General features: G+C 46.7%; 1 protein-coding gene across 4 annotated transcripts in view; it reads left to right on the forward strand.

The window, feature by feature from the left end:
- The window catches only part of Dpp6 (dipeptidyl peptidase like 6), an 846,101-nt gene that overhangs the window by 749,706 nt on the left and 71,408 nt on the right, over nucleotides 1–24,987 (forward strand). For all 4 annotated transcript variants that reach the window (XM_051152206.1, XM_051152208.1, XM_051152205.1 and 1 more), the window contains exons 9-10: nucleotides 19,743–19,897; nucleotides 23,958–24,055. In XM_051152206.1, the coding sequence (XP_051008163.1) occupies nucleotides 19,743–19,897; nucleotides 23,958–24,055 (253 nt within the window). The remainder of the gene's footprint in view (nucleotides 1–19,742; nucleotides 19,898–23,957; nucleotides 24,056–24,987) is intronic.

Below are 24,987 nucleotides of genomic sequence, written 5' to 3' on the forward strand. Positions count from 1 at the left end.
TGGAGACAAGGAAAAGACCAGGAGCAGATGCAGCACTCAGGACTGGGTGTCCATCTCAGACGATGCACGTCAGTTTACACACAACTAGAGTCATTCACAGATCACCTACTATCCTCTGCGTGATACAGCCATTTGCCCTATACTTGGGGCTGCGTGTCTTCAGGACATCACTCTGATACAGAGGGACAGTTAGCAAGGAAGCTGGGGGATGTACAGCACAGCATGCCCACTACAAATAGGAGGGTCCCCTTCTTAGCAAAAGTATCCACTTCCAGGCCTGTCCAAACTCCAAATCACACACCACTGTCACCGTGTTCTAAATAGCCTGTGTGGAACTTAGTTCGGGATGCAGGAGTGACAAGACTGTGATGAACAGGTGTTTTGTGGGGCTATGCAGTTTGAGAATACATTATCTCATGTAATAAATGAAGGTGTGCCTGTGACCCTGATCCACTGTCAGCTCACTGTTAGGGGGACACTGAGTGTGCCTGTGACCCTGATCCACTGTCAGCTCACTGTTAGGGGGACACTGAGTGTGCCTGTGACCCTGATCCACTGTCAACTCACTGTTAGGGGGACACTGAGTGTGCCTGTGACCCTGATCCACTGTCAGCTCACTGTTAGGGGGACACTGAGTGTGCCTGTGACCCTGATCCACTGTCAGCTCACTGTTAGGGGGACACTGAGTGTGCCTGTGACCCTGATCCACTGTCAGCTCACTGTTAGGGGGACACTGAGTGTGCCTGTGATCCTGATCCACTGTCAGCTCACTGTTAGGGGGACACTGAGTGTGCCTATGATCCTGATCCACTGTCAGCTCACTGTTAGGGGGACACTGAGTGTGCCTGTGACCCTGATCCACTGTCACCTCACTGTTAAGGGGACACTGAGTGTGCCTGTGACCCTGATCCACTGTCACCTCACTGTTAGGGGGACACCGAGTGTGCCTGTGACCCTGCTCCACTGTCACCTCACTGTTAGGGGGACACCAAGTGTGCCTGTGATCCTGATCCACTGTCACTTCACTGTTAGGGGGACGCTGAGTGTGCCTGTGACCCTGCTCCACTGTCACCTCATGCCTAGGGAGGTCATTTGCCAGCATTCTCCTCACATTAGGCCCATGCAGTTGCCATTCTCAAATGGTAGAGACAGCCATTGCTGTTGTCATCAAAGAATGCTAGAGACAATAAAGATTTTGTCACCTCCTGTTTTGTGTCCCCACCATGAGTACAGCTTGGCCTTGAGAATGTGTTATCCTGCCTAGAGACACAGTGTTAGCTTTGAGCAGAATAATTCTAATGTGCCCATTTGGAACCGGAATTTAATTCTTTTCTCCACCTTGGATCCAGGGAAACAGAGAGGAGGGCACAGGGTGGGGGCTGGACAACTGGGAAGTGCTGAGCTGAGCAGGGTCTGCTTCGCTTTGCTGGATTCTGTCTCCATGCCCTGCTGCAGTGTGCATGACAGGAACAGGCTCCCGTCCACCTAGACTCCTCACACCAGCCTGAGGACAAAGGGTTCACTCTTGGTCTTTTACCATTGGAACCAGAAGTTAAGGCACGGACCAACCCTGCAGGGCACCGGAACCACCCAAGAGCCACTCATCACTTATAGCCAATTAACCTTTTCTTTCATAAACCTTGAGACCTAATTTCCTGTCTGGTACATATTGTGTTTTCATGGCTATTAGGAAATAATTATACAGAACATCTCAGTCTGATTAGCACGAAAGCCACTGAATTAGTTTTCTTTGAAAACATGGATTAAGTGATCCATTCTGAATTTCTTCATAGAAGCAAATCTTATTCTTAAATTTTTAATAATGTTTGTTCATTCTTTGAGAATGTCATACAATGTATTTTTACCACATTCACCTCCCCTTCTCTGCACTCTACCCAGATCTACCCATCCTACCCCCACTTCAAGCCCATTGAGTGTCCATTGGCCAACTGCTTCAAAGTGTGGGCCTGCCCTGGAGTGTGGTCGACCTACCAGGGATCATATCATTAAAGGAAACTGACTTTCCCAAGCAGCTATCCAATATAAATGGCGGAACTTCATCTCCACTGACCCCCTCTATTCCGGGAGTTTTTCTGGCCTGAGCATGACAAGTCTTGCACATGCTCACACATTGTAAGATCATATGTGCAACTGTCGGGTTGTGAAGTCATCCACTCTTTCTGCCTCTTAACCGTCTATCCACCTGCTCTTCTTCAAAGATCCCTGAGCCTTGTGGGAAGAGATGGGATATAGACATCATGGTTAGGGCGGAGACCAACTGTAAAGAAATATAATTTAAGGCAATCATTTTGTTTTATACCAAATTTGTCTTTCATAAGACCATGAAAATTAAACCCTGCCCTTTGTAAGAAGCCCTTGGTAAACACAAGCCATGGCGGGTAGCTGAGTCCCTGGGAGTTAGTTATCATCCGAAAGTTTGTGCCTCTTTTAACTCCCTGGTGCATATTAAGAGAGTGGTCAGCTTTGGGAAACCACCAAGAAGAAGGAAGTTATTACTGTAGGGAAATGAAAACTCATTATAGAGCTGATAATCCATTTTACCTTACTAAACCAATCACTGGGTAAATTACTATATTCCCACCAAAACTAGAGTTCTACACGGAACATTCTGCTTGAGGCTGGACATATGTCAGGCACAATTAATGCAAGCCTTGGTCCATCCTGGGCACAGATGCCAGTCACCTCCAAGCTCCCTGGCTGCCTGGCCTCACCTCAAATGGGGCCTCTTCAGCAGGAGAGTTAAGACCCTGAAGTTCCCATGAGCTGAAGGTGGAGGCAAACACTAGTGTGGTGAGAGGGAGGGAAGAGAAAGAGTTGGGGGAGGCCAAGGCTTGGGAGCAGCACTGAGGCCAGAACTCCCCCCCCTCCTTGGGGCCCCATGAACCACAGGCTGTCACTGAGACTTTACCCTGCAGTGTGATGAAGGGTGGGGACTAAGAGTGCCCACTGCCACGATTGCTCTCTGGAGTAAGGGCTCTCTCATCTCAGGAGGTGATAAAAAGGAAAACAAAGATGCTCAGAGGTAGGGTTCTATCTGAGGTTAGGGGAAGGGCAGAACATGCTGAAGTTTGGATATGGGAGTGTTAGAAGGAACCATCCCATGCTACCTGGTATCAGTCCTGCCCCCTGGGGCAAATTAAGCTGTTGATGTTGCTGCTGCAGCCACCATCACTGCCCCTGTTGTCAGAAGGGAATGGGTGAGCATTGAGCTGCAGTGGCTTGCTTTGATTATACTATTGCAGAGGAGATACATATTTATACACGGAATACAAAAGAGCAACAATTGGGACAAATGGCTCAGCAGGTAAGGGAATCTCCACCAAGCCTGATGATCTGAGTTCAATTCCTGGGACTCACATGATAGAAGAAGAGGACCAACTCCTGTAAGTTGTCATCTGACTTTCGCACATTTACTGTGACATGCAGGAGTTCTTGCGGAATGCACACTCAAATATGTAAGCAAATATAATAAAAAATGAACAATGGGCCAGGCGTGGTGGTGCACGCCTTTAATCCCAGCACTCGAGAGGCAGAGGCAGGTGGATTGCTGTGAGTTCAAGGCCAGCCTGGTCTACAAAGTGAGTCCAGGGTAGGCAAGGCTACACAGAGAAACCCTGTCTCAAAAAACAAAAACAAAACAAAACAAAGAACAATGGAAGTCAACTGTGGCCCTCGTGAGATGAGTGGAAGTCTTGCCTGTTTCTGCCTCCGCAGAAGCAGCCTTTGACAGTTTCCCCTTTTCCAATGTCATGGTCAGGGTGCACTGCTCCCTCTCCACCAGAGCCACAGGCCACACCTGGCCAGTTCTGCTGCTGCCTTAGCTAATCTTTTCACGTGTTTGGTCATCACTTGATCATCTCCCCAGAGAGGACTTCTTGTGTTCTAATGGCTCCTTTGCATCTGCTCTCAACACAGTGTGGCAGGGAGCCTGAGCAAGAGTCACAATGCTGCTCTCTGCTAGGGACTCAAGTGGGCACAGAGCCTCTTCCTGAAGCAACACGACCCTCTCACCCAGCAGAGTAGTAACAAGATGCCATGATGGGGTCAACCACCACCACCAGAGGACAGAGGCTGCCTCGTCCCCCCACCACCACCACTTCCTGCCCCGAGTCTCTTTGCGTTCCAGATCCAAGCAGACCTTCAGATTCCCTCTTCTAAGTTCTAGTTAGGAACTCCATGTCACACGTAACCTTGAACTAAAACCTACACTCTTCTTTGTCAGGAAGCAGCCAGAACCAGTAAGCAAACACTGTCCTTATGCCCTGATGGTAGGACCTCAGAATAATATCTCTCATCTCCAACTCACTGTGTCACCAAGAATGAACTCCTGATCCTCCCTTCCTCCACCTCCTGCCTGGCTCTCAAATCATTCCTGGTGTCTGTCCATAGTGTGTTCTCGGTCGGCTGGGTTAGGGTGTCATGAAGTGCATGCATGCATGGCTGGATGCCAAATGAATGAATGGATGGATGAATAAAAAGCTCCAATATATGTATGAGTCAACAATGGAGTATAAAAGGGGGATTTGAGCAGGGCATGATGCATCACGCCTATAATCCCAGCACTCAGGAGGCAGAGGCAGGTGGATCACTGTGAGTTCGAGGCCAGTCTGGTCTACAAAGTGAGTCCAGGACAGCCAAGGCTTAAAAAACCAAAAATTAAAATATAAAAAGGGAGCATTTATACATGACACTGTCATTCATTTGGATAAGATACCCAGGGCTATTTCTTCAGGAAACCCCAACAAGTGCCCACTAAAAGGATGAAGAATGAAAAGGCAAAGAAATCCCTAACCAAGAGGGTAACCTGGGGACAGGGGCCTGGCTTCCTGGCTCAAGAACTTCCTTTCCTTAGCATTTTCTACACAAAACACTTGTCATTCAAGTTGCTCTCACTGACCTGAAATAGGATGGCCTTGGAGAGTGATATCTTTGAGTTAGGCTGAGCCTGGCAGAACTAGCCTCTCCCCCTTTCTGCACCCACCAAGGTATAGGAAAGGCTGGGGCATGCCCAGTCTGTAACACTGACTGGATGACTTCCAAACATTCAGAAATGGCTCTGTGGCAGACGAAGGGATGGTAAGTGTGTGGCCTACCTTCTATGCCCGCTGCCCACTGAGTCAGGGAGAGCGCACAAGCAAGAAGGTTCAGGAGGAAGTAGATTTCTTCTATTCCTAGTGAAACAGGAACAGACCTTGGCCTCTCTGACTCACTTTGCCTCACCCCCAGAAAACGAGACCTGTGAGGCCTGGAGAGGCGGCCACCTGTGGGACACATTAAGGGTTCTGTGGGACACTAGCTAGGACTGTTTTCTAGCATAGTCCCCAAGCTTCCCTGTTCCCTTCCCATCCCACATCTGTGGCACTCTGGACCGCAGTCGGGCTTCGCTCCAGCTAAACCTCAATGGTGGGTCTATAGGTCAGGGACCCCTGCATCCAACCACCAAGAGGACCCCACACCCTTGCCACTGTGCAGGGACCATAGATTTGGGTCCTGGTGTTAGTTCCTCCCATCTGAGCTGGACGTTGTCCCCCAGGCAGCTGTCTACCAGGGCTCTGTGATTTGCCTTCTGGGTCACTTAGCAGTGAGCTCCCATGTCACAGAGCTAGCCAGATGGAAAAGAGCACACATTCTAGCTGGGTCAGGTCCCTTGTGGATCTTGACATGACTCTAGCGGACAGTCTTGTCTTTCGCTTGGGAATAGCAGTAGCTGTCCAGTTCCAAATGGTACCTGATGCAGGAGCCAGCTGTCCAATGGGAAGCTTGATCCCACTTGTTTTCTATCCTATGGGCCACTGAGGCCCAAGCCACAGTGTCTGTCACCCTGTCCCCTGTGCAGGGTCTGGACTCAGAACATGCCACATCTAACCCTCAATGACCTGATGGGCCATTTTTTTTTAATCTCCATATAACTATAACTCATTGATTCTTTGTCCAGAAGAAGAAGTGGGGGTGGGTACGGTCCCAGGCTCCACCACTCTACCTTCCTGGTTTCCTTTGGACTTCTGGTTCCTCTCATGTCCACTGTGGCCTGATCTGATCGCTCCCATGAAACTTGGAATGGCCAGTGGGAGTGTTGCTTGTCATTAACTTCTTTTTTTTTTTTTTTTTCAATTTTTTTTTTATTAATTTATTCTTGTTACATCTCAATGTTTATCCCATCCCTGGTATCCTCCCATTCTTCCCTCCCTCCCATTTTCCCATTATTCCCCTCCCCTATGACTGTTCCTGAGGGGGATTACCTCCCCCTATATATGCTCATAGGGTATCAAGTCTCTTCTTGGCAACCTGCTGTTCTTCTTCTGAGTGCCACCAGGTCTCCCACTCCAGGAGACATGGTCAAATGTGAGGCACCAGAGTATGTGAGAAAGTCATATCACACTCTCCACTCAACTGTGGAGAATGTTCTGACCATTGGCTAGATCTGGGTAGGGGTTTGAAGTTTACCGCCTGTATTGTCCTTGGCTGGTGCCTTAATTTGAGCAGGACCCCTGGGCCCAAATCTGCCTATCATAATGTTCTACTTGTAGGTTTCTAGGACCCTCTGGATCCTTCTACTTTGCTATTCTCCCATGCTTCTCTCATCTAAAGTCCCAATAGGATGTCCTCCCCTCTGTCCCAGTTTCCTGGTAAGTGAAGGCTTTTGTGGGACATGCCCCTTGGGCTAGTATGCAGATATAAGTGAGTATATACCATTTGATTCTTTCTGCTTCTGGGTTAACTCACTCATTATGATCATTTCTAGCTCAATCTATTTATCCACAAATTTCGAGAATTCCTTGTTTTTAATAGCTGAGTAGTATTCCATAGTTTATATGTACCACAGTTTCTTTATCCATTCTTATACTGATGGACACTTAGGCTGTTTCCATGTTCTGGCTATTATGAATAAGGCTGCTATGAGCATGGTTGAGCAAATTTTCTTGTTGTGTGCTGGAGCATCTTCCAGGAGTGGAATAGCTGGGTCTTGAGGAAGCCCTATTCCCAGTTTTCTGAGATAGCACCAGATAGATTTCCAAAGTGGCTGTACTAGTTTGCATTCCCACCAGCAATGAAGGAGTGTTCCTCCCTCCCCACATCCTCGCCAGCATGTGGTGTCGCTTGAATTTTTGATCTTAGCCATTCTGATGGGTGTAAGATGGAATCTCAGAGTTGTTTTGATTTGCATTTCCCTGATGACTAAGGAGGTTGAGCATTTCTTTAAGTGTTTCTCAGCCATTTGATATTCCTCTGTTGAGAATTCTCTGTTTAGTTCCAAGCCCCATTTCTCAATTGGGTTATTTGGTTTGGTGGTGTTTAATTTCTTGAGTTCTTCATATATTTTGGATATTAGACCTTTGTCAGATGTAGGGTTGGGGAAGATCTTTTCCCAGTCTATAGGCCATCGCTTTGTTCTCCTGACAGTGTCTCCTGCCTTACAGAAGCTTCTCATCTTCATGAGGTCCCATTTATTAATGGTTGACATTAAGGCCTAGGCCGTTAGTGTTCTGTTCAGGAAGTTGTCTCCTGTGCCAATATGTTCCAGGCTCTTCCCCAATTTTTCTTCTAAGTGACTTAGTGTCTCTGGTTTTATGTTGAGGTCTTTAATCCACTTGCATTTGAGTTTTGTGCAAGGTGACAAATAGGGGTCCAGTTGCATTTTTTTACACATAGACCTCCAGTTAGACCAGCACCATTTGTTGAAGATGCTATCCTTTTTCCATTGAATGGATTTGGCTTCTTTGTCAAAAATCAAGTGACCATATGTGTGTGGATTCATATCTGGGTCTTCGATTTGATTCCACTCATCAACCAGCCTGTTGCTGTTCCAGTACCATGCTGTTTTAATTACTATTGCTTAATAGTACAGTTTGAGATCAGGTATGGAGATTCCTCCAGAGCACCTTTTATTGTACAAGATTGTTTTAGCTATTCTGGGTTTTTTGTTTTTCCATATGAAGTTCAGAATTGAACTTTCAATGTCTTTAAAAAATTGCGTAGGTATTTTGATAGGGATTGCATTGAATCTGTAGATTGTTTTTGGTAGGATGGCCATTTTTACTATGTTAATTCTCCCTATCCATGAGCAAGGAAGATCATTCCATCTTCTCAGGTCATCTTCAATCTCTTTCTTCAGAGTTTTGAAACTTTTTTCAAACAAGTCCTTCACTTGCTTAGTTAGAGTAACTCCTAGATATTTTATATTGCTTGTGGCTAATGGGAAGGGTGTGATTTTCCTAATTTCTTCCTCTGAAAGCTTGTCATTTGTGTATAGGAAGGCTACAGACTTTTCTGAGTTAATTTTGTATCCAGCTAATTTGCTGAAGGTGTTTATCTGCTGTAGGAGTTCTCTGGTGGAATTTTGAGGGTCACTTATGTACACTATCATATCATCTGCAAATAGGAATAATTTGACTTCCTCCTTTCCCATTTGGATACCCTTGATCTCCTTTTGTTGTCTTATTGCTCTGGCTAGAAATTCGAGTACTATATTGGAGAGATATGGAGAGAGTGGGCAGCCTTGCCTTGTTCCCGATTTGAGAGGAATTTCCTTGAGTATCTCACCATTTACTTTGATTTTGGCTATTGGCTTGCTGTATATAGCCTTTATTATGTTGAGGAAAGTGCCTTGTATCCCGATCTCTCTAAAACTTTAAACATGAATGGGTGTTGAATTTTATCAAATGCTTTCTCTGCATCCAAGGAGATGATCATGTGGTTTTTTATTTTCAGTTTGTTTATATGGTGGATTACATTGATGGATTTCTGTATATTAAACCATCCCTGCATGCTTGGAATGAAGCTTACTTGGTCATGATGAATGATATCTTTGATGTGTTCTTGTATTCGTTTTGCAAGTATTTTATTTAGTATTTTTGCATCAATGTTCATAAGAGAAATTGGTCTGAAATTCTCTTTCTTTGTTGAGTCTTTGTGAGGTTTAGGTATCAATGAGACTATGGCCTCATAGAATGAATTTGGTAATTTTCCATCCATTTCTATCTTTTGGAGTAGCTTGAATAGTATTGGTATTAGCTCGCCCTTGAAGGTCTGGTAGAATTCTGCACTGAAACCATCTGGCCCTGGGCTTTTTTTGGTTCGGAGACTATCGATGATTGCTATTTCTGTAGGGGAAATGGGACTATTTAGATTGTTTATCTGTTCTTCACTCAACTTTGGCAAGTGAAATTGATGAAGAAAATCGTCCATTTCTCTTAGATTTTCAAATTTTGTGGCATATATGCCTTCAAAATAGGATCTTATGATTCTTTGTATTTCTTCAGTGTCTGTTGTTATGTCTCCCTTTTCATTTCTGATTTTGTTGATTTCAATACTGTCTCTCTGGCTTTTAGTTAGTTTGGCTAACGGTCTGTCTATCTTGTTGATTTTCTCAAAGAACCAGCTCTTGGTTTTGTTGATTCTTTGGACTGTTTTCTTAGTTTCTAATTTGTTAATTTCAGCCCTGAGTTTGATTATTTCCAGGCGTCTACTCCTCTTGGGTGTTTCTGCTTCTTTTTTTTTCTAGGGCTTCCAGTTGTGTCGTTAAGATGCTTATGTGTGATGTTTCCAATTTCTTTTTAAAGGCACTTTGTGCTATGAATTTTCCTCTTAGCACTGCTTTCAATGTATCCCACAAATTTGGGTATGTTTTTCCTTCATTTTCATTGAATTTCAGAAACTCCTTGATTTCTTTCTTTATTTCTTCCCTGACCTAGGTGTCATTTAGTAGAGAGTTGTTTAGTTTCCACGTACGTGTAGGCTTTTTGTTATTTCTGTTGTTGTTGAATTGCAGCCTAAGAGCATGGTGATCTGATAGGATACAAGGTATTATTTCAATCCTCTTGTATCTATTGAGGCTTGCTTTGTGACCTATGATGTGATCAATTTTGGAGAAGGTTCCATGGGTTACAGAGAAGAAGGTATATTCTTTCTTGTTTGGGTGAAAGGTTCTATAGATATCTGTTAGATCCATTTGTCCCATGGCATTGGTTAATGATGTTATTTCTCGGCTTAGTTTCTGTTTCAATGACATATCCTTCAGTGAGAGTGGGGTGTTGAAGTCTCCCACTATTATTGTGTGGGGATCGATGTGTGGTTTAAGCTTTTTTAGCAGATCTTTTACAAATGTGGGTGCCCTTGTATTGGGAGCATAGATGTTCAGAATTGTGATATCATCTTGGTTGACTTTACCTTTGATGAGTATGAAGTGTCCTTCCTCATCCCTTTTGATTAATTTTGGTTGAAAGTCTATTTTGTTCGATACTAAAATGGCTACACCTGCTTGCTTCTTGTGACCATTTACTTGGAATATTTTTTCCAACCTTTTAACCTGAGGTAATGCCTATCGTTATGGGTGAGATGTGTTTCTTGAATACAGAAGAATGTTGGATCTTGTTTATGCACCCATTCAGTTAGTCTGTGTCTTTTTATTGGAGAATTGAGACCATTGATGTTGAGAGATATTAATGACCAGTGGCTGTTAAGAGTCTTAATTTTGATGTTGTTTCCAGTCGAGCGTTTGTGTAGTTGTGTTTTTGCCATGGGATAATTATCTATTTCCTGAGTAGTTTTGGTTGTAGCTTGACCCTTTGGGATGGAGTTTTCCTTCTAGTACCTTCTGTAAAGCTGGATTTGTGAATAGGTACTGTTTGAATTTGTTTTTGTCATGGAATATTTTGTTTTCTCCATCAATGGTTATTGATAGTTTTGCAGGGTAAAGTAGTCTAGCCTGGCATCTGTGGTCTCTTACGGTTTGCAGGATCTCTATCCAGGCCCTTCTGGCTTTTATGGTCTCTGCTGAGAAGTCGGGTGTAATTCTGATAGGTTTGCCATTAAATGTTATTTGGCCCTTTTCCCTTGCAGCTTTTAATATTTTTTCTTTATTTCGTATGTTTTGTGTTTTGATTATTATGTGACGGGCAGTTTTTCTTTTCTGGTCAATTTTATTTGGTGTTCTGTTGGCCTCTTGTATGTTTATAGGCATCTCTTTCTTTAGATTGGGGAAATTTTCTTCTATGATTTTGTTAAGAATAGTTTCTGGGCCTTGGAGTCTGATATCTTCTCTTTCTTCAATGCCTTTTATCCTCAGATTTCTTCTTTTCATGGTGTTCTTAATCTCTTGGATGTTTTGTGTCAGGAGTTTTCCAGATTTGGCATTTTCTTTAATGGTTGCTTCAAGATCTGTGATTGTATCTTCTAGCCCTGAGATTCGTTCTTCCATCTCTTGGATTCTGTTAGAAAAGCTCACTTCTGTGTTGCTCGCCTTCTTCTCTGAGGTCTCACGTTCTCGTTTTTCTTCTGCCTGTGTGTTTATCATTGAATCCATTTTCATTTTCAGATCTTGAACTGATTTTTTGATTTCTTTCATCTGATTGTTTGTATATTCCTGAGTTTCTTCCATTGCCTCTTTATAGGTCTTCAGAGCTTGAACCGTTTTATTTATTTTTTTCATCTGGTTGTTTGCATTTTCCTGCAATTTTTCCAGTTCCACTCTATGTGCTTCTTTTATGTCTCTCGCCTGTTTGGCTGCATCTTCCTGCATTTGATTACGAATTTTATTTGTTTCTTCCATTACCATCCTCATTACTAAGAATTTGAGGTCATTTTCTTGTATTTCCATTGTATTTGAGTTCTCTGGGTTGTTTTCTTTGGGATAGCTGGAAACTGGAGACGCCATGTTGTTTTGGGGTTTTTTGCGTATGCTTTTTCGCTGTCCTTTAGACATCTTGCCGTCTTTGGTTTTGTTGGGTAGCTTCCAGAGTTGGATGGAGGGAGTCTGATGATAGATTCACTTGTTTTCTCACGATTTCCCTAGGCTGGGAGCTCTAATGCTTCACTGGTGTGAATGTTAGGAAGTTAGCCCTGTTGTTTTGGACTCTCACAGCCAGTGATCTTCAGCTCCCCTGTGCTGTGGATCCTGCAATCGTTCTGAGTCTCTGAATGAGTGTTGGGTCAGGCCAAGGTATCCACAGCCTTCTGTGTCCCCTGCCAAGTCCAACCAGGAACACTGGGCCCGAACCATGGGCCGAATTCATCTAAATTCTCAGGGCCTGAACCGTCTGCCGAGCTCAGCTAGGGATTCTAGGCCCAAAATGCACACAAGGTCCAGCCAGAATTTTTGGGCTGGGACTACGCACCAAGCTCAGCTAGGGGCTTTTGGCCCAAAGTGCGTGCTGTGGTCAGTTATTGACTCAGGGCCCGAACTGTCCACCAAGCTCAGCCAGGAATTCTGGATTCAAGCTGCACAGTGTGTCCAACCAGAGTCTTTGAGCCGGTGGAACTGAGCGCTCCGCCCAGCCTGCGTCGCAGCAAGAGAACTGCAGCTGCGCCAAGCTAGGGCTTCCGGTGGAACTGAGTGCTCCACCCAGCCTGCGTCACAGCAGGAGAACTGCGGCTGCGCTGAGTTAGCCCCGGTGGTGGTACTGAGCACTCTGCCCAGACTGCATCACTGCAGGGGAGCTGCCACTGAGCTGAGGTGGTGCCTAGGGTGGAACTGAGCCCTCCGCCCTGCCTGTGCCACAGCAGGGGAGCTGTGGCTGCACTGAGTTAGTGCTTCGGGCAGAATTGCTTGCTGGGCTGACCCAGAACCTGGGACTCTGGGGCCAAACTATCCACCGAGTCCAGTCTGGGTCCCAAGGCACCCCTCGACCCAAATCCTGCCCAGAGTCCCCTCTCCCGCAGCAACTCCCACCGGCCACCACACCAATCACCTCCACCGGAAGGCTATGAGCTGCTGATGTCTGTGCCACTGGTGCTGCTGGTGCTGTTGGTGCTGCTGCTATTGCTTCCTCTGCCGCTGCTGCTCCGATCCCAGAAAATCTGCACTCCTCCTGTGTGCAGGGGCACGCAGGTCCTCCGCACCCTGGTTCCTTCAAACTGTGGAGCACTCCCGCTGCCGTGGTGTGGGGACCTCGGTGTTCCTGGCTCAGAAATCTGTGCAATTCCCTGAATTGTTCACTGGAGCCTCCAAACACGGTCCACGCTCCTCACCGCTATCTTGGATCCCTTGTCATTAACTTCTAAACTGCCACATGGCACAGAGCTTTGTGCAGGTGGAATGCTCAGGCTTTGATCAATAATGTCATCACAGGCTGCAGACACACCATTCCAACATCTGTTGTCACTGCACGTCCTTTCCATGTCTGTCACCTCTCCACTACTCAGAACAAAAGCCATGTTGGATTAAGGGCCACCCTCTCCAGCAAAACTTCAACCTAGTTTACATCTAATGACCACTGTCCACTGACCCTGTTTCTAAGTGAGGTCACACTCAGCTAGGGTTAGAGCTTCACCATTTCTTTTAGGAGACACAGTTCTACCTGTGATGATGTTCTGGAGGAACCTGTTATTTCTCCATTTAAGAAGGATTCCACCCCACCCCCAATACTTCATGTATGATGCCCAGGCTGTATGCACCCACACCCAGGGCCAGTGCTCACTCAGTCAGGTAGCAGATCTGTCTCCATACAGTCACGTTTTGTTTTGTGTTCCTTTATAATTTACAGGTAAAAAAAAAAAAAAACTTTACATGTATATATCTGTTTTGTAGAACTCCTAATTCGACCTAATCAGCAAAGATATGGCCTCAGATCTCCTTTCCACAGTTTTCATGTGAATGATACATGACCGACTCTAGTCATCCCAGGAGGCAGTGAAGGTTTCACATTGTCCTCTTGACGTATTGACTCAGCATTTGACACACATGTCCCTACTCCTCACCTTACCCACTTATTATAGTTAGATTCCTAATGCTGTGATTTCAAAAAAAAATCACCAAAAGCAACTTGGGAAAAGGGAGGCTTTATTCACCTTACAGTCCTTCATGAAGGGAAGTCAGAGCAGGAACTCAGATGGGAATCTGGAGGCAGGAACTGAAGCAGAGGCCATGGAAGAATGCTGATTATTAGTAGGCTTGTTCCCCGCGACTTGCTTTTTTATGCACCTCAAACCCCCTGCCCAAGGATGACACCATATACAATAAACTAGGCCTTTCCGTATAAATCATTAATCAAGAAAATGCACCACAGACTTGCTTACAGGTCACCTGAAGGAGGCATTTTCTCAGTTGAAGTTTCTCTCCCCCAGATAACTCCTGCTTATGTCAAGTTGACAAAAACCAGGCAGGACAGTGTGGGTCACCACCTTCTCTCTCTGTTTGCCACTGTATCTCCTGTAGATCCACATGGAAGCGAGAGCATGTGCATTTTCTAGTTGGTCTTCCTGTGTCCAGCTTATAACACTCAGATTTCTGTGCCCCAGGTCCTTTCTTATCACACTGTCAAATTTTCTTTCTTTCTCTATCAGTCATATATGTACCCAAACTGTCCGTGGAGCTTCTGTGGGAAAGGGGGCATGCTCCTCCCCTACAGCCAAGTCACTATGAGTCACAGTCTGAATCTGTTTGCTTCACACTTGAGAGAGAATGGGGGTCTCCGAGCAACCTGTATGATGCTGGCCCTTATCACCTGAGCCAATAGGAAGTTTGTCCTACTAGACACACCTGTAAGGCAGTCTGCACAAATGAACAGCACTACAAGTGATTCATCAGCAACAGAGAAACCAGCCCATGCTCCTGTGAACTGAGCTGCACACATCCTCCTCCTACACCTTACAGAGAAAGCAACTGATAAGCCAGTGACCTCAAGTGGATCAGTGTGTGCGTGCGTATGTTCGTGTGCATGTGTGCTCTGTGTTTGTGTATGTGCATGTGTGTCTGTGTGTGTGCATGTGTGTTCTGTATCTGTGTATGTGCATGTGTGAATATATGTGTGTTCTATGCATGTGTGTGCATGTGTCTATATGTGTCTATGTGTGTTTTCTGTATATATGTGTGTGCATCGTGTGTGTATGTACATGTATGTATATGTACTGAAATTGTGCCCCCAACAGAGCGAGGCCTTCCTGCTTCCTGAGTCCTTGGACTTGCTCAGAATGGTAGGACACTCATTTTGTTCCAAGTAAAGGGGCTCCTGGAGTGAATCCTCTTGATGAAATGGGGATTCTTCCCCCATCTGCAGATCTCTAATTTTGAAGTACACTTGGCTCATGCCAGTTACACAGATGCCTCAGTAGGTATAGGTGCTGGAAAGTGTTTGCAGAACAGGGGAATTCATAAGACGCTGGGTTGTGAGGGTTTCATCTGACCCTAGCTCCCTCTTAGTTTCTTACACTTAATTGCTTCCAGAACATACACACAAAAAGAAAAGGAACGGAAAGAAAACAAAACAAAACCCCTGAAGAACAGTATGCGAAAGGCGGCAAGGGCAGAGGGGTGGTAGACTCCCCCAGTGTTGTAGAGTCTGTGTGTTGGAGTGACAAGATAGCCCCACCTCTGTGTGTGTGCTCCTGGTATGCAGGTGCACATGTGTGTATGTGTGTTTGTGTGTTTAAAGGCCAGAGAGCAACCCCTAGTGTTGTTCTGTAGGTGTCCGCACCCTCTTTCTGAGATGAGACTCCTCATCACCTAGCGTGCTTAACTGGTCAGCTGGCCAGTGAGCCCCAGACACCTGCTCTCTCCACCTCCCCAGCCCTAGAAACACAAGTGTGTGCTGCCACCTCTGATTTATTTTACCTATTTTTTCTGGGGGCAGGATCCAGGTCTCCTACCTCTCACTATATCAACAAAGCAATCTCTCCATCCCTAGAGTACCTTTTGATGTCTCATTGTTACTGTGGGGCATAGTTTACAGTAACTAACATGTGCTCACCCCACCCCTGACATCTGTCACTCCTAAACAACATGCAAACCAGCTGTTACAACTGGTACTCCAAGGCTCTCTTTTCTTTTTCATGAACAATGAACAATGCATTTTATGTCACACAGGCTCCCACATCAAGTAGTCTGAACAAATTAAAGAGTGAATTACCAATTTTTAATAAATTTTATTAATTGTTTTATACATTTATAGAATCCATTCTCTCTGTTTCTACCCCTTCTTTTTCTCCCTCCCCCCTCTGTTTTCACCCCTTCTTCTCTACCGCTCCCTTTTCTTTCCTATTGGTTTGTGACTGTGGTTTTAACTGAGACTGTCTGTGTGGTCACTGACTATATTGAACTGTATTGGAGGCCACTGGGTACACAACTGACAAATGAAAGAGATGGCTGTCCCTTGTCCAGGACACAGCTGTTGCCTAGAGTTCAGCAGGAGTGTCTCATGGCATTCACATTCTCTAAGCCTGAGATCACCACTCCCAGCACTTGGTGATAGGATAGACAGTGCCACCATGCTCTTTGTCCGGGTGTGACCTTCCTTGTCTGTGCTGCTCAGGCTAAAGCAGGGTGTTTCCTACCAGGCTGAGGTCTACTCCAGAAGTGAGATGTCAGCTGTGAACTTGGGGGACCGGGGAGGGGGAGGGTGGTCTGGTTTGCACATGTCATCCCAGACATCTAAGGAGTTACTCTGGGATCAGTGGAAAGAAGCAGAGGTGTCATCTCTCCTGGACTGGGCTGTGACTGTGCTTGTTGCCTCTCTGCGATGGCCAGCCATCTTCCAACTGCGCTTGCCTGGGCTGGCTCTTAATGGATGTCCTGGAGCAGAAAGCAGCTACGAGGCACCTCTGTTGCCTCCCCAGACTCTGACCCTCCTCCTTCAATGCCCAGCTCTGCCCTGCTAGGTCATGGTGATTGCCAATAAGTCCCTCCCTTCTGGCCCTGCAGTGCATTGTGTTTAGAAGGCGGCTGGGTTTTCCAGAGACCATCTGCAGGGACTCATTACTCACGGTGCCTTGTGAGCGCTCCTGCAGATCAGGTGACTCTTCATAAAGTCATTTTTGAATCACCTCATTCCAAACTCACACCTCAAAATCATTCCTGCTGCTGCACCCAGAAAATTACAAGCCCTGAAGCCCGGCCTGGGCTCTCCTCCTCCTCCTTCTTTTCTGCTCTTCTTCATCCCCTTCCTCCTCTTCCTCCTCACCCTTCCTTCTCCTCCTCCTCCTTTCCCTTTCCTCCTCCTCTTCCTCCTCCCCTTCCTCCTCTTCCTCTTCCCCCTTCCCTTCTCCTCTTCCTCCTCCTCCTTTTCCTCTCCTCTTCTCCTCTTCCTCCTCTTCCTCTCCATTTGCTCACTCACCTCTGTGTCCTCACAGGCACTAGAAATGCCCTATGGAGCCAGATGGATGCTGTGAGATCCCAACACAGCTAGAGTAGGTGTCAGGTGGCTGCACTGAACCCCTTCATTTCATAGATGGGGACTTACATATAAACGGGCAGGTTATGACTTAAACCCTGGACTCTGAACCATTAAACACCCTCAGAGAGGCTCTGTGCTCTAGCCTAGGCTGCCCTGGACAGGAGAAGTCACCTTGACACAGGTATACATGTTCTGAGACTCCATACTTGTCTGGAATCCCTGGCAAGCTATGCCCCAGGTACTAGGGAATAGAGCTGCAGAGGCTGTAGAGAGGTGCTCAAAGGGACAGGGGAGAAGTGCAGGACAGGATAGTGACACTTAGTGAAGGTCATAATTCTTTCAGTGGGCCCTAGGTCCCCATCATCAGGACAGGGAGAAAGAGGTAGAGAAAAGCTGAACAACATCAGAAGGCTCCTCCGGGATGCAGCTAGCTCTCAGAGGGACTCGGGAGCACTCAGACTGGGCTGTGAAATGTGTCATGAGTGGCAGGAGGGTTAGCCCTGGTGAGGTCTGAGTCCCCCTAGTAAGCTCCGGCCCCCACAATTTGTTCTGCATCCCTAATCTGTGGGATTGGCACCATCCCCAGTCCTCCAACACACAGTCCCCTCATATTCATATCTGCCTATAACTCCCGACTATTTCAGCTTTCTCTGTTCTCAGCTAAGCATACACACGATTGTCCTCCTCTGTGTCCGCAGCTTCCTGCGTTGGCTCCTCTAGACATACAGAGAGGGTTGAGGTGACAGTAGCATTCTGAGTGGACCCCACCTGTGTCTGGGGGGAGGGCTATTACTTTTAAGACAATAGAGAAAGCTTTCTCTACACTGAGTCTGTTTCTGTGCCGGGTTGGGGGGGGGTATCCTGGGGGCTGGCTTGTGACACTTGGGCAGTATCTTTTCTGGATGTGTTTTAAAACATGCTAGAGAGCTGGGTGTGGTGGCTCCCACCTTTGATCCCAGAACCTGGGGAGGCAGAGGCAGGTAGATCTCTGTGAGTTTGAGGCCAGCCTGGTCTACAAAGGGAGTCCAGGACAGCCAAAGCTACACAGAAAAACCTTGTCTCAAACAAACAAACAAACATGGTAGAGTCCAAGTGAGGGTGGGTGCACCTGTCGTCCCAGCACTTGAGAGCCAGAGGCAGGAGGATCACTAGTTTAAAACCAGTCTGAACTATGTAAACACAGCCCTATTCCAGAAATAAAACAACTGTAAACAAAAAAAGAGTAGGATTTTTCTCCCTGACCCTATCAAGTCCATCTGTCCCTAACTCTGGTGAGTAGTGCCTGGTATTAGAAAAACACTGGAGACTTCTGAGTGGACCCCAACTTCCATCTCTGCCCTTTCTAGAATGTGTCCATTTTGCCTTATAGCCACACAGTGAAACCGAGATGGTTTAAGGCTGAGGACACATCTTCCTTCCTACCCAGTGGTAGAGGAGTACATGCAGCCACACAGGTACCCACTTCCCACATAGGTTTACCTGCTGTCTAAGGCCGAGCCTCCCCATGGCTTCCTCTCTCCCCTGGCCTGTCTTCATGAGCATGCCACAGTGTAAGCTGGTTTCCTCTGACTCTTCGTAAAGTCATATTGATCTGGCAGTCTCCCTGGCTAGGGATATAGGTCAGTCAGTAAAAAAGGACCTGAGTTTAATCCACAGAATCTACACATTAAAAAAATAACCTAAGTGTGGCTGGCATGGTGGTGCACACCTTCTGAGTGGACCCAGCCTGCATTCAGAACAGGGACGGCTCTTTGTAAGCTAGAGGACAGCCTGGTCTGCATAGAGTTCAGAACAGCCATGGCTACACAGTGAGACCCTGTCTCCAAAAAGTTAAAACAAACAAAAAAGCCAAGCACAGTAACATATGCTTACAGTCCTGGGGAGTTGAAGACAGGAGGATCCCCAGGTTTGCTGGCCAGGTAGCCTAGCCTACCTGGTGAGCGCCAGGGCAAGAGAAGACCCTGCCTCAAAATACAGGGTGGACAGCATCCAAAGGACATGTGAGGTTCTCCTATGGCATTCACACACACCACACAGCACATGCACACATACACCTGTACACACATTCACACACACACACAAACACGCATGTGCACACACGCACATGCATACATGCACACACACACTCCCACACGCACACTCGCACACGCGTGCATGCACCTGTCTACAGCTACATAACAATCCAACTCAAAAGCGCTCATTAGCAGAGAAAGGGCTTTGAAATATGTTCAGATATTATCAAAAAAAAAAAAAGGTTAAGAAATGGAACGAGATAATTAAAATCTGATGGTTACCCAGTTAAGGAGAAAAAACAGGTACTTCTTAGGCCCAGGGATCAAATTTGTACACAAGCCAGTTTCATGCAATCAGCCTGTGTTCAGCTGAGCTTTGGTGTGCCCTGATAGGGTTCGTGTGGGAATCAGATACTTCCTGGTCTCCTAAGAGGAGCTGAGCTGAACAGTAGGTTAGAGGTAACAGCAGACAAGCAGGCCCAAGTTTTTCACTGGTCCCTGGACAGCTTCCCAGAGCATGCAGCCCTGCAGCCCCCTGCAGCCCTGCAGCCCCATCTCCCAGCGTCAGCCTCTGCTCACCATTCTCTGCTTTGTTTTCCCACAGAGGAGATTCTGAAGAGCCACATCGCGCATTGGTGGTCACCAGATGGCACAAGGCTCGCCTACGCCACTATCAACGACTCCCGGGTTCCCCTCATGGAGCTGCCAACCTACACGGGCTCTGTCTACCCCACTGTGAAACCTTACCACTACCCTAAGGTAGGCAGAGAGCAGGCTCAGTCAGACTCAAGTCATTCAAGAGCTCGCTTGCCCACTGGCTCCAAGTGTATAATCCAAGTTTAAGCAGACGTCTTTGCCAGCCAACACCTTAAAGTTCTGTCTTTGTTCGGGTAAAGTTGTTGTCAGGTTTACTTTATTTTAAATCATTGAATGACCATTGATTATTGCCTAAGTTCTGCAGAGGTGACAAAAAGCCAGATTTCTGGGTTCCTTATAGGATGCTGCTTCTGGAAGGTTAGAAGGACGCCTCTCTGTGCCTGGTTCCTGGGCCTTGGAGAGGCTACACTGTCCGTAGTCACTGCTGGGTCTGAGAGCTTGTGTTCCGCCCCCCAATAGCTATATGTTGAGACCCCAAGGTGGTGGGGCCCTTGAAAGGTGATCAAGCCATGAAAGAGGAGCCTTTGTGATTGGGGTTCGTGTCATATGAAGGTGACCCCAGAGTGCCCTCTCTTCCATTCCAGCCATGTGAGGAAGCAGTGTGCAGGCTTCGTGTATGATGTTTGGGTCCTCACCAGACACAGAATCAACAAGTACCTTGATCGTTGTTGTTGATAAGATAACCTGCTCTTTGACATTTTGATATAGTGACCAAAGTAGACAAAGACAGGCCTGCCCCAGTGGAACAGCAAGGAAGGGTGCAGTAGAATGGGAGCGGCCTCTGAACCCCAGCTCTGCATCAAATCACAGCATCCAAGCACAGGGCAGGTCCTGATGAGGAAGCTTCGGTGACCTCCTCACCTGGAAGGAGGCTGACACCCAGGAACATGGGTACAGTTCCTGAGCTGCACATAGCTGGCTAACCTATCTCCTGATGGCATCACCAGACTGCTTTAATGCCAGTAGACAAGTAGGCATGTTGCCCTTACTGTTGTGCCCTCATCTCCTGCCTCTGAGGCACCATCCTGCCTCTGCCACAGAACATTTGAGCTGAGGCCTCCTCACCTACCTAGTCAGCCAAAGGGCAGGCAATGCCTGCTTCCATAGTGTGAGAGGCTCCTGGATCTGTGAATTCATGATGGGAAGGAAGTAGAGCGATTCAACATGGTCCCCAAAACCATGGGCCAAAGAAAGCAGACACTTAGTGAACACCTCTGTGCCTGATGCGAAACAACAGCACAGACCTAGCCGACTTTGGCCACAGTAGTGTGCTCACAGCTCTGCGTCCTCATTACCACAGTAGCATCCTTACTACCAAAGCCTCACAGAGGCTAGATATCTAAGATTGGGATGCTGGTGGTCCAGGCCCTGGTAAGGCTTTCCTTCCTTGTTGGCAGACCGTCTTCTCTTGAGTGGCATTGTTTAAACATGCTCTCAAATGCCCCAGGCTGGCCTGGCACTCTCTGTGTAGCTGAGGTTGACCTTGAACTTTTGGTCCTCCACCTCCCAAGCACTGGGATTACAAGCGTGCATCACCAAGCCTAGTTTATACAGTGTTAGAGATTTAACACAGGGCTGAGTGTGCTAGGCAAGCATTCTACCAACTGAGCTACATCCACACATTCCATAGCCATTACTTCTCCACAAGGCAGATGATGAGGGCTGTGGTATCTTCCTCTTCTTGTGATGATGCTAATGCCATCATAGGGCCCCACCCCACATAACCTTATCTAACCCTAATCACCACCCAAAGAGCTCACCTCCAAATACTACCCACTGAAGGTAAGGCCTGCAGTATAGGAATTTGGGGTAACTCATTTAGACCATCTGCTAATAGACTGCCACCAATAGCCTTTGGGGAGTGTGGCCAGGGCCTGTCAGGGTCCCATGGTGGAGAAGCATGAGCCATAGTCTTGTCTCTTTTCCTCTCTTGAGACATCCTAGCATGTATTTGCCATGGACTGGGTGTTTCTGCCCTTTTCCCCACCTGTCTCTGTTGTAATAGGAAGTGCAGAGCTAGCTGGACTCTATGGACTAAGTCCACATCTCCCTATCCCCTCTATGGCCCCTAAAATACACATCATACACACACACACACACACACACACACACACACACACACACACGCATGCACACACCTGCCATACACACACAAATCATGCATCCATGTGCACACATGTATACACATACATATATCCTTACAAGCAACAACCTGAAATCTAAAGGACTCCTTGACTTGGTAGTGTGCTCTGAGATGCATGCTCCCAATGCAGAATTATAAAGTAGAAGCTCCACAGACTCTGACTGACAGAATTCTGAAGTTTCTGCCCTGTTCTCCCACTCCCAGCCAGAGCCCTGAAGTATACAGCCACCAGCTTGTCCCTTGACATGGGGAAGGCTCCCTCTAGCATTAAATGTACAGAGAGAGTGAGGACATCAGGCCAGGCCAGCCCTGATGAGGGCACGTTTCTCCCAGCCTCTTTCAGGTCAGAGTTTGTTCTCCAGAAAGGCTGCCTGAAACTGGTCAGGGCTGCAGAAGAAGACCCTGTGAGCTGTAACCCCCATAGATTCATATTTCTTACCAGCCACACATGCTCCGTGCTCCTCTTCATGACTCTAGACCTCTCCCATCCCCCCTGCATAGCTTTCCCCCTTCCATGTGGCTGACCAAGTACCCACAACATTGGCACATTTAGTGAACTGGGTGGAGTGGGAAGGTGACAAGACTCCCTGGAGGGAAGAGTTGGTCCAAATGTCACTTTGCCTTTTCAAAGCTCTATTTATTAGAATTGGGGAGAGCTCAGTTAGCAAAACACTTGCCATGTAAGCATAAGACCTAGAATTTGATCCCCACATAAAAAATATAGGAGTGCTACTAAAAACAAGGAATTCCCGAAATTTGTGGATAAATGGATTGAGCTAGAAATGATCATAATGAGTGAGTTAACCCAGAAGCAGAAAGAATCTGCATACTAGCCCAAGGGGCATGTCCCACGAAAGCCTTCACTCACCAGGAAACTGGGACAGAGGGGAAGGCATCCTATTGGGACTCTAAATGAGAGATGCATGGGAGAATAGCAAAATAAAAGGATACAGAGGGTCCTAGAAACCTACAAGTAGAACATTATGATAGGCAGATTTGGGCCCAGGGGTCCCGCTCAAACTAAGACACCAGCCAAGGACAATACAGGAGGTAAACTTTAAACCCCTTCCCAGATCTAGCCAATGGTCAGAATATTCTCCACAGTTGAGTGGAGAGTGTGATATGACTTTCTCACGTACTCTGGTGCCTCACATTTGACCATGTCCCCTGGAAGGGGAGACCTGGTGGCACTCAGAGGAAGGACAGCAAGTAGCCAAGAAGAGACTTGATACCCTATGAGAATATATAGGGGGAGGTAATCCCCCTCAGGAACAGTCATAGGGGAGGGGAATAATGGGAAAATGGGGGGAGGGGGGGGAATGGGAGGATACAAGGGATGGGATAAACATTGAGATGTAACAAGAATAAATTAATAAAAAAAAATAAAAATAAATAAAAAAATAAAAATAAATAAATAAATAAAATAAATAAAAATAAAAAAATATAGGAGTGGTAGGATACAGATGTCATCCTAGCACTGGGGAGGCAAAGACGAAATCCCTGAGGCTTACTGATAAGCCTGCTTTGGTGTAGTTCCAGACCAAGACAAGATGCTGTTATAAGAAAAAAAAAAAAAAGTGGGTGGTACCTAAGGCTGAGTGACACCCAGTGCTGTCTTCTGGCCTCCAAACACATGCAAACAAAACATACACCTCTCTCTCCCTCTCTCTCTCTCCCTCTCTCTCTCTCTCTCTCTCTCTCACACACACACACATACACACACACACACACATACACACACACACACATACACACACACACATACACACACACATACACACACACACATACACACACACATACACACACACACATACACACACACACACACACACACACACACATACACACACACACACACACACACACACACACACATACACACACACACACACACATCCTCAACATAAGCTATGGCCCTTAGTATCAATCTGCAGAAGAGATGTTGCAAAGCCACGGTGGACTCCAGGTCACTTCACCCATGCCACCCCCTCACAACTCTGTCCTCTCGCTTTGCAGGCTGGCAGTGAAAACCCCAGCATCTCCCTCCACGTCATCGGCTTGAATGGACCCACCCACGACCTGGAGATGATGCCACCTGATGACCCTCGCATGAGGTTGGTTTCTTGCGCCATTAGGGTAAGAACAAATTCAAAAGGAATCCATCGGCGCCATGTGTCCAGAATAGGCTCTCTTGAGCTAGCTTCCAAGCACTTTGTTTTTCCAGCATTCCTTGGTGATGTGTGGTTTGATTTCCCAGGAAAATAAAAGGGGAAACACCACACAGCATATACTTTCATTCCTTACCTTATGTCAGTGTGGATAACCTACCCCATGGAGGGTCAGCTCCTGTCTCAGCGGGATCATTCACGCAGCAGACAGATGACACCCATGGAGGACCTGGTGCAACCAAGTCCTGGGTCCAGATTTCAGTGAACAGCATCCCATTTTCAGGACTTTAAAGGACCTCTAGCTTACCAGCTCCTATAACTGCCTGATGGGTCCAGCTCTAAGAAGGCCAGACCTCGCAGTGGGTGGCAGCCATGTGCTTCGGGGAGGCATGTGGAAAACCATATTGGTTGATTGCTAGCATCTACTATGTATAGACCTTCTACTTAAATCAGAGTGGCCAAATGGGAACCCCCTAAGTGACATGGTTAGAATATCCACTTTGCCCTTAAAGTCAGGTCGTCTGGGGATGGGGACTGTCTAGAGTCCAGTTCCATAGCCACTATACCTCTCTGGTGGGAACGGTAAGAGAGAGGGTATACAGTACCCTGGGGCCCACACAGCTAGGACTCTGTGCGTCTATGAATGCGGCTGTTTGAGCCAAGAGACCCAGCATGCACCCAGGCCAAATCCTGTCATATAGCTTGCCGAAACACGAAAACATGGGTCTTCGTGTTTGAGTCACTAACAAATCTCCACATTGTTAGATGTCTCCGGCAGCTTCTGGAAGAGTCAGTTGTTCTGGCTCCTCTGTGGAGGGTTCTCCACCACATGCTCACCCTCTATTCTCCCCTTCCTGACATTGCACCTCTCTTTTCCT

The sequence above is a fragment of the Acomys russatus genome, chromosome 10, assembly GCF_903995435.1.
Source record: "Acomys russatus chromosome 10, mAcoRus1.1, whole genome shotgun sequence".
Lineage (NCBI taxonomy): Eukaryota > Metazoa > Chordata > Mammalia > Rodentia > Muridae > Acomys > Acomys russatus.